Source organism: Chiloscyllium plagiosum, unplaced genomic scaffold (genome assembly GCF_037043375.1).
Source record: "Chiloscyllium plagiosum isolate Xiang-an unplaced genomic scaffold, Cpla_swu_hap1 HiC_scaffold_11, whole genome shotgun sequence".
Taxonomy (NCBI): Eukaryota; Metazoa; Chordata; class Chondrichthyes; order Orectolobiformes; family Hemiscylliidae; genus Chiloscyllium; species Chiloscyllium plagiosum.
The window spans coordinates 69,456,063-69,469,994 of NW_028270149.1; the positions used below are offsets into that span (position 1 = coordinate 69,456,063).

Consider the following 13,932-nt stretch of genomic DNA (forward strand, 5'->3'; position numbering starts at 1 on the left):
GACAGTGGGATTACTGGCTGTAGAATAAAGGGTCAACTATTCTAAGAATACCCACTGAGTTGAGGATCTATGCCAATAGTTATGTCAAAGGGTGTGGAATAGGGATCTGAGTCTGCAGGGTTTCTGTGATGTCCTCTCTTATCATCCCTTCTAATATATTTATATTTAAAAGGCCTGTTAGTGTTCACTCACTTGAGAATAGAGCTGATGTTACACCAAGTGCAGGGAGCCATTGACTGCACTTATGTGACTGCACGCTCTACATACGAGCAGAAAGAGCAACAGAAATTATAAGGGCATTCCAGCAGCGTACAACTGATCTTTAACATGTGCCACATGCAAACCCATATGTCAGTGCATGTCTGTTTTCCTGTCAGTAGCCAAGATGACTTGACCTGTTAATTCCTACAATCAAGAAGAGCAGAAAGAGGCTAGTAGGAGATAAGGAATGCAGCCTCAACATTGGCTGATGACCACGGTTCTCATCATCCACACTGGGAGTCATGCAGCTAACACAACCATCACCAAGAAGACCACTGGCATTCTCAAGTAGCAGTTCTTATGCCTGGATTTCTTGAGAAAGCCTAACAATGCAGGCCAGTGCGTGTCTTCAAATCTGTGCTGGAATGCTGTACCCCCTGACAATATCATCATCATCAGGATGTGACCTTTATCATGAGGGCTCCGTAGCCCACCTCAGGAACAGGAGGAAGAGGAAGCAGAGAAAGGACAGCCAGGACTCCTTCAGACCAAACAGAGTGTCCAGGATACCTGTTCAGACTCATTACCTTGGCCTTACCATCATTCCCCACTTCGCCATCCATTGTGTCATCTTATGTAAGATGCTGCAATTAAAATGATCATCAGCATCTTACCAAAACATCTTTCGCCAAAAACACATGTCCTTATGCAAACAACAGCTGTGCGATTAACCCTTGCTTGTCCCCCAACTGTCTTTTCCTGTTTTAGTACACCTCAAGTATCGCAGGACTCTGCATGTCACATCCAACCAACCGGCAACAAGCATAGATCACATGATCTCAGCTTGAGCTGGTACTACAACACTGAAATGTCAGATGATTTAGATATTCATGCTGTACACTAGCTAAGAGGATGCCCAGCAGATGTTTGTATGTACCTAGGTCCATAAATGCAGTCATGGTGATTAATACCATTTTGCACGAGAAAAGGTAGGGTTCCAGTCTCTGCACTGTATCTTGTGCTGTGTTAGAGCTGGACTCCTCCATTGCGCTTGGCAGTGGTCTGATGTTATGACTTACTTGTTGATGTCACTGAACATCCTCCTCGGCTGTGTCTTGTATGCTACCCCATCAAAGTCCTCACCCATGTTCCCTGCCGTAGACCCTGTCTATGACCTGTATCTCCATTTAGATTATCCCTTGTACATGAAGGTAGCTCTTCATCATTGGTGCTACTTCTACCTCCCGAGACTGCATTGGCTGCACACGTGTAGGATTGTTTGTTTGAGAGAATATTTAGGATTAAGGATGGAGTCAGAGAAACAGTAAGGATGAGGAAAACGCTCAGAGTTAGGGAGAGTATCAAGGTTAGAGAGGGGTTCAGGGTTAGGGAGGGGTTCAGGGTTAGAGAGGCGTTCAGGGTTTGGGAGAGGGTCAGGAAGGGGGTCAGGATGAGGGAGAGGGTCAGGATAGGGAGAGTGTTGGGGTTAGGGAGAGATGAAACATCTCCTGCTCTTCGATTACTGCCTGACTTGCTGTCATAATTTTCGATTCTGATTCTCCAGCATCTGCACTCCTCGGTTTCTCATAATTAGGGAGAGTGTCAGGACTAGGGAGGAGATCAGGGTTAGGGAGAGGGTCAGGGTTAGGGAGAGGGTGAGGATTAGGAAGAGGATCAGGAAGAGGGTCAGGATTAGGGAGAGGGCTAGGGTCAGGGTGAGGGCCAGAGTTAGCTAGAGGATCAATGTTAGTAAGAAATTTGATGTTAAGGAGAGGGTCAGGGGTATGGAGAGTGTCAGGGATTGGGACAGGGTCAGGGATAGGAGAGGGTCAGAACTAGGGAGAAGGTCAGGAGTAGATAGAGGGTCAGGGACAGGAGAGGGTCAGGGATAGGGAGAGGGTCAGGGGTATGGAGAGTGTCAGGGATAGGGACAGGGTCAGGGATAGGAGAGGGTCAGAACTAGGGAGAAGGTCAGGAGTAGATAGAGGGTCAGAAGTAGATAGAAGGTCAGGGACAGGAAGAGGGTCAGGGATAGGGAGAGGGTCAGGGTTAGGGAGTGGGTCAGGGATAGGGAGAAGTTCAGGAGTAGAGAGTTGGTCAGGGATAGGGAGCGGGTCAGTGATATGGAGAGGGTCAGGGATAGGTAGAGGGTCAGGAATAGGGAGAGGGTCAGGAATAGGGAGAGGGGAGAGAGTGTGTCAGGGATAGGGAGAGGGTCAGGGATAGGGACGGGGTCAGGGATAGGGAGAGGGTCAGTAGTAGGGTGTGGGTCAGGGGTATGGAGAGGGTCAAGGATAGGGAGAGGGTCAGGGATAGGGAGAGGGTCAGGAGTAGAGAGTGGGTCAGGGATAGGGAGAGGGTCAGGGATAGGGATTCGGTCAGGGATAGGGAGAGGATCGGGGTATGGAGAGGGTCAGGGATAGGTACAGGGTCAGGAATAGGGAGAGGGTCAGGAAGAGGGAGAGGGGATGGAGTGAGTCAGGGATAGGGAGAGAGTCAGGGATAGGGAGAGGGTCAGGGATATGGAGAGGTTCAGGAGTAGTGAGAGGGTCAGGAGTCGGGAGTGGTCAGGGATAGGGAGAGGGTCAGGGATATGGAGAGGTTCAGGAGTAGTGAGAGGGTCAGGAGTCGGGAGGGGTCAGGGAGAGAGAGAGGGTCAGGGGTACGGAGAGTGTCAGTGATAGGGACAGGATCAGGGATAGGGAGAGGGTCAGGGATAGGGAGAGGTTCAGGAGTAGGGATTGGGCCAGGAGTAGGGAGAGGGTTAGGGATAGGGAGAGGGTCAGGGATAGGGAGAGGGTCAGGAGTAGGGATTGGGCCAGGAGTAGGGAGAGGGTCAGGGATAGTGAGAGTGTCAGGAGTAGGGAGAGGGTCAGGGATAGGGAGAGGGTCAGGAAGAGGGAGTGGGTCAGGGATAGGGAAGGATCAGGAGTAGGGAGAGGGTCAGGGATAGGGAGAGGGTCAGGAATAGGGAGAGGGTCAGGAGTAGGGAGATGATCAGGAGTAGGGAGTGGGTCAGGTATAGGGAGAGGGTCAGGAGTAGGGAGATGGTCAGGAGTAGGGAGTGGGTCAGCTATAGGGAAAGAGTCAGGAGTAATGAGAGGGTCAGGAGGAGGGAGTGGGTCAGGAACAGGGAGAGGGTCAGGGATAGGGAGAGGGTCAGGAATAGGGAAAGGGTCAGGAGTAGGGAAATGGTCAGGAGGAGGGAGTGGGTCAGGGATAGGGAGTGGGTCAGGAATAAGGAAAGGGTCAGGGATAGGGAGAGGGTCAGGAATAGAGAAAGGGTCAGGAGTAGGGAGTGGGTCAGGGGTACGGAGAGGGTCAAGGATAGGGTAAGGGTCAGAGATAGGTAGAGGGTCAGGGATAGGAAGAGGGTCAGGAAGAGGGAGTGGGTCAGGGATAGGGAGAAGGTCAGGGATAGGGAGAGGGTCAGGATTAGGGAAAGGGTCAGGAGTAGGGAGATGGTCAGGAGGAGGGAGTGGGTCAGGGATAGGGAGAGGGTCAGGAGTAGAGAGAGGGTCAGGGATATGCAGAGGGTAAGAACTAGGGAGAGGGTCAGGAGTAGGGAGATGGTCAGGAGTAGGGAGTGGGTCAGGGATAGGGAGAGGGTCAGGGAAAGGGAAATGGTCAGGAGTAGGGAAATGATCAGGAGGAGGGAGTGGGTCAGGGATAGGGAGTGGGTCAGGTATAAGGAAAGGGTCAGGGATAGGGAGAGGGTCAGGAGTAGAGTGTGGGTCAGGGGTACGGAGAGGGTCAAGGATAGGGAGAGGGTCAGAGATAGGTAGAGGGTCAGGGATAGGAAGAGGGTCAGGAGTAGGGAGTGTGTCAGGGATGGGGAGGGGTCAGGGGTACGGAGAGGGTCAGGGATAGGGTAAGGGTCAGAGATAGGTAGAGGGTCAGGGATAGGAAGAGGGTCAGGAGTAGGGAGTGTGTCAGGGATGGGGGAGGGTCAGAGGTATGGAGAGGATCAGGGATAGGTAGTGGGTCTGGGATAGGAAGAAGTTCAGGAGTAGAGAGACGGTCAGGGATAGGGAGAGGGTCATGGATAGGGTGTGAGTCCGGGATAGGGAGAGGGTCAGGCATAGAGAGAAGGTCAGGGATAGAGAGAGGGTCAGGGGTATGGAGAGGTTCAGGGATAGAAAGTGGGTTAGGGATAGAGAGAGGGTCAGGGGTATGGAGAGGGTCAGGGATAGGGAGTGGGTCAGCGATAGAGAGAAGTTCAGGAGTAGAGATTTGGTCAGGGATAGGGAGCGGGTCAGTGATAGGGAGAGGGTCAGGGATAGGGAAAGGGTCGGGATTAGGGAGAGGGTCAGGTGTAGGGAGAGGGTCAGGGAAAGGGAGAGTGTCAGGAGTAGGGAGAGGGTCAGGGAAAGGGAGAGTGTCAGGAGTAGGGAGAGAGTCCAGGATAGGGAGAGGGTCAGGAGTAGCGTGTGGGTCAGGGGTAGGAAGAGAGTCACAGATAGGGTGAGGATCAGGGATAGGGAGAGGGTCAGAAATAGAGAATGGGTCAGGGATAGGGAGAGGGTCAGGAGGAGGGAGTAGGTCAGGGATAGGGAGAGGGTCATGGATAGGGCGAGCGTCATGGATAGGGAGAGGGTCAGGAATAGGGAGAGGATCAGGAGTAGGGAGACGGTCAGGGATAAGGAGAGGGTCAGGTGTAGGGAAAGGGTCAGAGATAGGGAGAGGGTCAGGAGTAGGGAGAGGGTCAGGAGTAGGGAGAGTGTCAGGGATAGGGTGAGGGTCAGGAGTAGGGAGAGGGTCAGGAGTAGGGACAGGGTCAGGGAGAGGGAGAGGGTCAGGGGTAGGGGGAGGGTCAGGGACAGGGAGAGGGTCATGGGTATGGAGAGTGTCAGGGATAGGGTAAGGGTCAGGAATAGGGAGGGAGTCAGAACTAGGGAGAGGGTCAGGAGTAGATAGAGGGTCAGGGACAGGAAGAGGGTCAGGGATAGGGAAAGGGTCAGGGATAGGGAGAGGGTCAGAAGTAGATAGAGGGTCAGGGACAGGAAGAGGGTCAGGGATAGGGAGAGGGTCAGTAGTAGGGAGTGGGTCAAGGGTATGGCGAGGGTCAAGGATAGGGAGAGGGTTAGGGATAGGGAAAGGGTCAGGGATAGGGAAAGGGTCAGGAGTAGAGAGTGGGTCAGGGATAGGGAGAGGGTCAGTAGTAGGGAGTGGGTCAAGGGTATGGAGAGGGTCAAGGATAGGGAGAGGGTTAGGGATAGGGAGAGGGTCAGGGATAGCGAAAGGGTCAGGAGTAGAGAGTGGGTCAGGGATAGGGAGAGGGTCAGGGATAGGGATTCGGTGAGGGATAGGGCGAGGGTCAGGGGTACGGAGAGCGTCAGGGAGAGGGAGTGAGTCAGGGATAGGGAGAAGTTCAGGAGTAGAGAGTTGGTCAGGGATAGGAAGCGGGTCAGGGATACGGAGAGGGTCAGGGATAGTTAAAAGGTCAGGAATAGGGAGAGGGTCAGGATGAGGGAGAGGCCGGGTAGTGTGTCAGGGATAGGGAGAGGGTCAGGGATAGGGAGAGGGTCAGGGGTACGGAGAGAGTCAGGAATAGGGAGGGGGTCAGGAGTAGGGAGAGGATCAGGGATATGGAGAGGGTCAGGAGTAGGGAGAGGGTCAGGTGTCGGGAGTGGGTCAGGGACAGGGAGAGGGTCAGGGGTACGGAGAGTGTCAGTGATAGGGACGGGATCAGGGATAGGGGGAGTGTCAGGACTAGTGCGAGGGTCAGGAGTAGGTAGAGGTTCAGGGACATGAAGAGGGTCAGGGATAGGGAGAGGGTCAGGGATAGGGAGAGGATCAAGAGTAGGGATTGGGCCAGGAGTAGGGAGAGGGTCAGAGATAGGGTGAGTGTCAGGAGTAGGGAGAGGGTCAGGAGTAGGGAGTGGGTCAGGTATAGGGAGAGAGTCAGGAATAGGGAAAGGGTCAGGAGTAGGGAGATGGTCAGGAGGAGGGAGTGGGTCAGGGATATGGAGAGGGCCAGGAAGAGGCAGTGGTTCAGGGATAGGGAGAAGGTCAGGGATAGGGAGAAGGTCAGGAGTAGAGAATGGGTCAGGAACAGGGAGAGGGTCAGGGATAGTGAGAGGGTCAGGAATAAGGAAAGGGTCAGGGATAGGGAGAGGGTCAGGAATAGAGAAAGGGTCAGGAGTAGGGAGATAGTCAGGAGGAGGGAGAGGGTTAGGGATAGGGAGAGGGTCAGGGATAGGGAAAGGGTCAGGAGTAGAGAGTGGGTCAGGGATAGGGAGACGGTCAGGGATAGGGATTCGGTCAGGGATAGGGAGAGGGTCAGGGGTACGGAGAGGGTCAGGGATAGGTAAAGGGTCAGGGATAGGAAGAGGGTCAGGAAGAGGGAGTGGGTCAGGGATAGGGAGAAGGTCAGGGATAGGGAGAGGGTCAGAATTAGGGAAAGGGTCAGGAGTAGGGAGATGGTCAGGAGGAGGGAGTGGGTCAGGGATAGGGAGAGGGTCAGGAGTAGAGAGAGGGTCAGGGATATGCAGAGGGTAAGAACTAGGGAGAGGGTCAGGAGTAGGGAGATGGTCAGGAGTAGGGAGTGGGTCAGGGATAGGGAGAGGTTCAGGGAAAGGGAAATGGTCAGGAGTAGGGAAATGATCAGGAGGAGGGAGTGGGTCAGGGATAGGGAGTGGGTCAGGTATAAGGAAAGGGTCAGGGATAGGGAGAGGGTCAGGAGTAGAGTGTGGGTCAGGGGTACGGAGAGGGTCAAGGATAGGGAGAGGGTCAGAGATAGGTAGAGGGTCAGGGATAGGAAGAGGGTCAGGAGTAGGAGGTGTGTCAGGGATGGGGAGGGGTCAGGGGTACGGAGAAGGTCAGGGATAGGGTAAGGGTCAGAGATAGGTAGAGGGTCAGGGATAGGAAGAGGGTCAGGAGTAGGGAGTGTGTCAGGGATGGGGGAGGGTCAGAGGTATGGAGAGGATCAGGGATAGGTAGTGGGTCTGGGATAGGAAGAAGTTCAGGAGTAGAGAGACGGTCAGGGATAGGGAGAGGGTCATGGATAGGGTGTGAGTCCGGGATAGGGAGAGGGTCAGGCATAGAGAGAAGGTCAGGGATAGAGAGAGAGTCAGGGGTATGGAGAGGTTCAGGGATAGAAAGTGTGTTAGGGATAGAGAGAGGGTCAGGGGTATGGAGAGGGTCAGGGATAGGGAGTGGGTCAGCGATAGAGAGAAGTTCAGGAGTAGAGATTTGGTCAGGGATAGGGAGCGGGTCAGTGATAGGGAGAGGGTCAGGGATAGGGAAAGGGTCGGGATTAGGGAGAGGGTCAGGTGTAGGGAGAGGGTCAGGGAAAGGGAGAGTGTCAGGAGTAGGGAGAGGGTCAGGGAAAGGGAGAGTGTCAGGAGTAGGGAGAGAGTCCAGGATAGGGAGAGGGTCAGGAGTAGCGTGTGGGTCAGGAGTAGGAAGAGAGTCACAGATAGGGTGAGGATCAGGGATAGGGAGAGGGTCAGAAATAGAGAATGGGTCAGGGATAGGGAGAGGGTCAGGAGGAGGGAGTAGGTCAGGGATAGGGAGAGGGTCATGGATAGGGCGAGCGTCATGGATAGGGAGAGGGTCAGGAATAGGGAGAGGATCAGGAGTAGGGAGACGGTCAGGGATAAGGAGAGGGTCAGGTGTAGGGAAAGGGTCAGAGATAGGGAGAGGGTCAGGAGTAGGGAGAGGGTCAGGAGTAGGGAGAGTGTCAGGGATAGGGTGAGGGTCAGGAGTAGGGAGAGGGTCAGGAGTAGGGACAGGGTCAGGGAGAGGGAGAGGGTCAGGGGTAGGGGGAGGGTCAGGGACAGGGAGAGGGTCATGGGTATGGAGAGTGTCAGGGATAGGGTAAGGGTCAGGGATAGGGAGGGAGTCAGAACTAGGGAGAGGGTCAGGAGTAGATAGAGGGTCAGGGACAGGAAGAGGGTCAGGGATAGGGAAAGGGTCAGGGATAGGGAGAGGGTCAGGGATAGGAAGAGGGTCAGGAGTAGGGAGTGTGTCAGGGATGGGGAGGGGTCAGGGGTACGGAGAGGGTCAGGGATAGGGTAGGGGTCAGAGATAGGTAGAGGGTCAGGGATAGGAAGAGGGTCAAGAGTAGGGAGTGTGTCAGGGATGGGGGAGGGTCAGAGGTATGGAGAGGATCAGAGATAGGTAGTGGGTCTGGGATAGGAAGAAGTTCAGGAGTAGAGAGACGGTCAGGGATAGGGAGAGGGTCATGGATAGGGTGTGAGTCCGGGATAGGGAGAGGGTCAGGCATAGAGAGAAGGTCAGGGATAGAAAGTGGGTCAGGGGTATGGAGAGGTTCAGGGATAGAAAGTGTGTTAGGGATAGAGAGAGGGTCAGGGGTATGGAGAGGGTCAGGGATAGGGAGTGGGTCAGCGATAGAGAGAAGTTCAGGAGTAGAGATTTGGTCAGGGATAGGGAGCGGGTCAGTGATAGGGAGAGGGTCAGGGATAGGGAAAGGGTCGGGATTAGGGAGAGGGTCAGGTGTAGGGAGAGGGTCAGGGAAAGGGAGAGTGTCAGGAGTAGGGAGAGAGTCCAGGATAGGGAGAGGGTCAGGAGTAGCGTGTGGGTCAGGGGTAGGAAGAGAGTCACAGATAGGGTGAGGATCAGGGATAGGGAGAGGGTCAGAAATAGAGAATGGGTCAGGGATAGGGAGAGGGTCAGGAGGAGGGAGTAGGTCAGGGATAGGGAGAGGGTCAGGAATAGGGAGAGGATCAGGAGTAGGGAGACGGTCAGGGATAAGGAGAGGGTCAGGTGTAGGGAAAGGGTCAGAGATAGGGAGAGGGTCAGGAGTAGGGAGAGGGTCAGGAGTAGGGAGAGTGTCAGGGATAGGGTGAGGGTCAGGAGTAGGGAGAGGGTCAGGAGTAGGGACAGGGTCAGGGACAGGGAGAGGGTCATGGGTATGGAGAGTGTCAGGGATAGGGTAAGGGTCAGGGATAGGGAGGGAGTCAGAACTAGGGAGAGGGTCAGGATTAGATAGAGGGTCAGGGACAGGAAGAGGGTCAGGGATAGGGAAAGGGTCAGGGATAGGGAGAGGGTCAGAAGTAGATAGAGGGTCAGGGACAGGAAGAGGGTCAGGGATAGGGAGAGGGTCAGTAGTAGGGAGTGGGTCAAGGGTATGGCGAGGGTCAAGGATAGGGAGAGGGTTAGGGATAGGGAAAAGGTCAGGGATAGGGAAAGGGTCAGGAGTAGAGAGTGGGTCAGGGATAGGGAGAGGGTCAGTAGTAGGGAGTGGGTCAAGGGTATGGAGAGGGTCAAGGATAGGGAGAGGGTTAGGGATAGGGAGAGGGTCAGGGATAGGGAAAGGGTCAGGAGTAGAGAGTGGGTCAGGGATAGGGAGAGGGTCAGGGATAGGGATTCGGTGAGGGATAGGGCGAGGGTCAGGGGTACGGAGAGCGTCAGGGAGAGGGAGTGAGTCAGGGATAGGGAGAAGTTCAGGAGTAGAGAGTTGGTCAGGGATAGGGAGCGGGTCAGGGATACGGAGAGGGTCAGGGATAGTTAAAAGGTCAGGAATAGGGAGAGGGTCAGGAAGAGGGAGAGGCCGGGTAGTGTGTCAGGGATAGGGAGAGGGTCAGGGATAGGGAGAGGGTCAGGGGTACGGAAAGAGTCAGGAATAGGGAGGGGGTCAGGAGTAGGGAGAGGATCAGGGATATGGAGAGGGTCAGGAGTAGGGAGAGGGTCAGGTGTCGGGAGTGGGTCAGGGATAGGGAGAGGGTCAGGGGTACGGAGAGTGTCAGTGATAGGGACGGGATCAGGGATAGGGGGAGTGTCAGGACTAGTGCGAGGGTCAGGAGTAGGTAGAGGTTCAGGGACATGAAGAGGGTCAGGGATAGGGAGAGGGTCAGGGATAGGGAGAGGATCAAGAGTAGGGATTGGGCCAGGAGTAGGGAGAGGGTCAGAGATAGGGTGAGTGTCAGGAATAGGGAGAGGGTCAGGAGTAGGGAGTGGGTCAGGAGGAGGGAGTGGGTCAGGGATATGGAGAGGGTCAGGAAGAGGCAGTGGTTCAGGGATAGGGAGAAGGTCAGGGATAGGGAGAAGGTCAGGAGTAGAGAATGGGTCAGGAACAGGGAGAGGGTCAGGGATAGTGAGAGGGTCAGGAATAAGGAAAGGGTCAGGGATAGGGAGAGGGTCAGGAATAGAGAAAGGGTCAGGAGTAGGGAGATAGTCAGGAGGAGGGAGAGGGTTAGGGATAGGGAGAGGGTCAGGGATAGGGAAAGGGTCAGGAGTAGAGAGTGGGTCAGGGATAGGGAGACGGTCAGGGATAGGGATTCGGTCAGGGATAGGGAGAGGGTCAGGGGTACGGAGAGGGTCAGGGATAGGTAAAGGGTCAGGGATAGGAAGAGGGTCAGGAAGAGGGAGTGGGTCAGGGATAGGGAGAAGGTCAGGGATAAGGAGAGGGTCAGGATTAGGGAAAGGGTCAGGAGTAGGGAGATGGTCAGGAGGAGGGAGTGGGTCAGGGATAGGGAGAGGGTCAGGAGTAGAGAGAGGGTCAGGGATATGCAGAGGGTAAGAACTAGGGAGAGGGTCAGGAGTAGGGAGATGGTCAGGAGTAGGGAGTGGGTCAGGGATAGGGAGAGGGTCAGGGAAAGGGAAATGGTCAGGAGTAGGGAAATGATCAGGAGGAGGGAGTGGGTCAGGGATAGGGAGTGGGTCAGGTATAAGGAAAGGGTCAGGGATAGGGAGAGGGTCAGGAGTAGAGTGTGGGTCAGGGGTACGGAGAGGGTCAAGGATAGGGAGAGGGTCAGAGATAGGTAGAGGGTCAGGGATAGGAAGAGGGTCAGGAGTAGGGAGTGTGTCAGGGATGGGGAGGGGTCAGGGGTACGGAGAGGGTCAGGGATAGGGTAAGGGTCAGAGATAGGTAGAGGGTCAGGGATAGGAAGAGGGTCAAGAGTAGGGAGTGTGTCAGGGATGGGGGAGGGTCAGAGGTATGGAGAGGATCAGGGATAGGTAGTGGGTCTGGGATAGGAAGAAGTTCAGGAGTAGAGAGACGGTCAGGGATAGGGAGAGGGTCATGGATAGGGTGTGAGTCCGGGATAGGGAGAGGGTCAGGCATAGAGAGAAGGTCAGGGATAGAGAGAGGGTCAGGGGTATGGAGAGGTTCAGGGATAGAAAGTGTGTTAGGGATAGAGAGAGGGTCAGGGGTATGGAGAGGGTCAGGGATAGGGAGTGGGTCAGCGATAGAGAGAAGTTCAGGAGTAGAGATTTGGTCAGGGATAGGGAGCGGGTCAGTGATAGGGAGAGGGTCAGGGATAGGGAAAGGGTCGGGATTAGGGAGAGGGTCAGGTGTAGGGAGAGGGTCAGGGAAAGGGAGAGTGTCAGGAGTAGGGAGAGAGTCCAGGATAGGGAGAGGGTCAGGAGTAGCGTGTGGGTCAGGGGTAGGAAGAGAGTCACAGATAGGGTGAGGATCAGGGATAGGGAGAGGGTCAGAAATAGAGAATGGGTCAGGGATAGGGAGAGGGTCAGGAGGAGGGAGTAGGTCAGGGATAGGGAGAGGGTCAGGGATAGGGAAACTGTCAAGAGTAGGGATTGGGCCAGGAGTAGGGAGAGGGTCAGAGATAGGGTGAGTGTCAGGAGTAGGGAGTGGGTCAGGAGTAGGGAGTGGGTCAGGTATAGGGAGAGAGTCAGGAATAGGGAAAGGGTCAGGAGTAGTGAGATGGTCAGGAGGAGGGAGTGGGTCAGGGATACGGAGAGGGTCAGGAAGAGGCAGTGGTTCAGGGATAGGGAGAAGGTCAGGGATAGGGAGAAGGTCAGGAGTAGAGAATGGGTCAGGAACAGGGAGAGGGTCAGGGATAGTGAGAGGGTCAGGAATAAGGAAAGGGTCAGGGATAGGGAGAGGGTCAGGAATAGAGAAAGGGTCAGGAGTAGGGAGATAGTCAGGAGGAGGGAGAGGGTTAGGGATAGGGAGAGGGTCAGGGATAGGGAAAGGGTCAGGAGTAGAGAGTGGGTCAGGGATAGGGAGACGGTCAGGGATAGGGATTCGGTCAGGGATAGGGAGAGGGTCAGGGGTACGGAGAGGGTCAGGGAGAGGGAGTGTGTCAGGGATAGGGAGATGTTCAGGAGTAGAGAGTTGGTCAGGGATAGGGAGCGGGTCAGGAATACGGAGAGGGTCAGGGATAGGTAAAGGGTCAGGGATAGGAAGAGGGTCAGGAGTAGGGATTTTGTCAGGGATGGGGGAGGGTCAGGGGTACGGAGTGGGTCAGGGATAGTGTAAGGATCAGGGATAGGGAGAGGGTCAGAACTAGGGAGAGGGTCAGGAGTAGATAGAGGGTCAGGGACAGGAAGAGGGTCAGGGATAGGGAGAGGGTCAGGGATAGGGAAAGGATCAGTAGTAGGGAGTGGGTCAAGGATATGGAGAGGGTCAGGGATAGGGAAAGGGTCAGGAGTAGAGAGTGGGTCAGGGATAGGGATTCGGTCAGGGATAGGGAGAGGGTCAGGGGTATGGAGAGGGTCAGGGAGAGGGAGTGGGTCAGGGATAGGGAGATGTTCAGGAGTAGAGAGTTGGTCAGGGAAAGGGAGCGGATCAGGGATACGGAGAGGGTCAGGGATAGGTAAAGGGTCAGGAATAGGGAGATGGTCAGGAAGAGGGAGAGGGGAGGGAGTGTGTCAGGGATAGGTAGAGGGTCAGGGATAGGAAGAGGGTCAGGAGTAGGGATTTTGTCAGGGATGGGGGAGGGTCAGGGGTACGGAGAGGGTCAGGGATAGGGTAAGGATCAGGGATAGGGAGAGGGTCAGAACTAGGGAGAGGGTCAGGAGTAGATTGAGGGTCAAGGACAGGAAGAGGGTCAGGGATACGGAGAGGGTCAGGGATAGGTAAAGGGTCAGGAATAGGGAGAGGGTCAGGAAGAGGGAGAGGGGAGGAAGTGTGTCAGGGATAGGGAGAAGGTCAGGGATAGGGAGAGGATCAGGGGTACGGAGAGTGTCAGGAATTGGGAGGGGGTCAGGAGTAGGGAGAGGATCAGGGATGTGGAGAGGGTCAGGAGTAGGGAGAGGGTCAGGAGTCGGGAGTGGGTCAGGGACAGGGAGAGGGTCAGGGGTACGGAGAGTGTCAGTGATAGGGACGAGATCAGGGATAGGGAGAATGTCAGGACTAGGGCGAGGATCAGGAGTAGGTAGAGGGTCAGGGACATGAAGAGGGTCAGGGATAGGGAGAGTGCCAGTAGTAGGGAGAGGGTCAGGGATACGGAGAGGGTTAGGGATAGGGACTCGTTCAGGGATAGGGAGAGGGTCCGGGGTACAGAGAGGCTCAGGGAGAGGGAGTGGGTCAGGAATAGGGAGAGGGTCAGGAAGAGGGAGAGGGTCAGGAGTAGGGAGAGTGTCAGGGATAGGGAGAGGGTCAAGGGTAGGGTGACGGTCAGGAGTAGGGACAGGGTCAGGGATAGGGACAGGGTCAGGGGTAGGGAGAGGGTCAGGAGTAGGGAGAGTGTCAGGGATAGGGTGAGGGTCAGGAGTAGGGAGAGGGTCAGGAGTAGGGACAGGGATAGGGTCAGGGGTAGGGTGAGGGTCAGGGACAGGGAGAGGGTCATGGGTACGGAGAGTGTCAGGGATAGGGTCAGGGTCAGGGATAGGGAGAGGGTCAGAACTAGGGAGAGGGTCAGGAGTAGATAGAGGGTCAGGGACAGGAAGAGGGTCAGGGATAGGGAGAGGGTCAGGGATAGGGAGAGGGTCAGAAGTAGATAGAGGGTCAGGGACAGGAAGAGGGTCAGGGATAGAGAGAGGGTCAGTAGTAGGAAGTGGGTCAAGGGTATGGAGAGGGTC

The 13,932-nt window shown here is 55.4% G+C and overlaps 1 protein-coding gene across 1 annotated transcript in view; it reads right to left on the reverse strand.

Annotated features, from left to right (window-relative positions):
* Positions 1-351: 351 nt before the first annotated feature.
* LOC148148823 (uncharacterized) overlaps positions 352-13,932 on the reverse strand; it is a gene marked incomplete at its 5' end in the record, with an annotated part of 44,226 nt that continues 30,645 nt past the window's right edge. The window contains 3 exons of the mRNA XM_087991804.1: positions 352-405; positions 6,017-6,769; positions 7,746-8,076. Coding sequence (XP_087847930.1) covers positions 352-405; positions 6,017-6,769; positions 7,746-8,076 — 1,138 coding nt within the window. The remainder of the gene's footprint in view (positions 406-6,016; positions 6,770-7,745; positions 8,077-13,932) is intronic.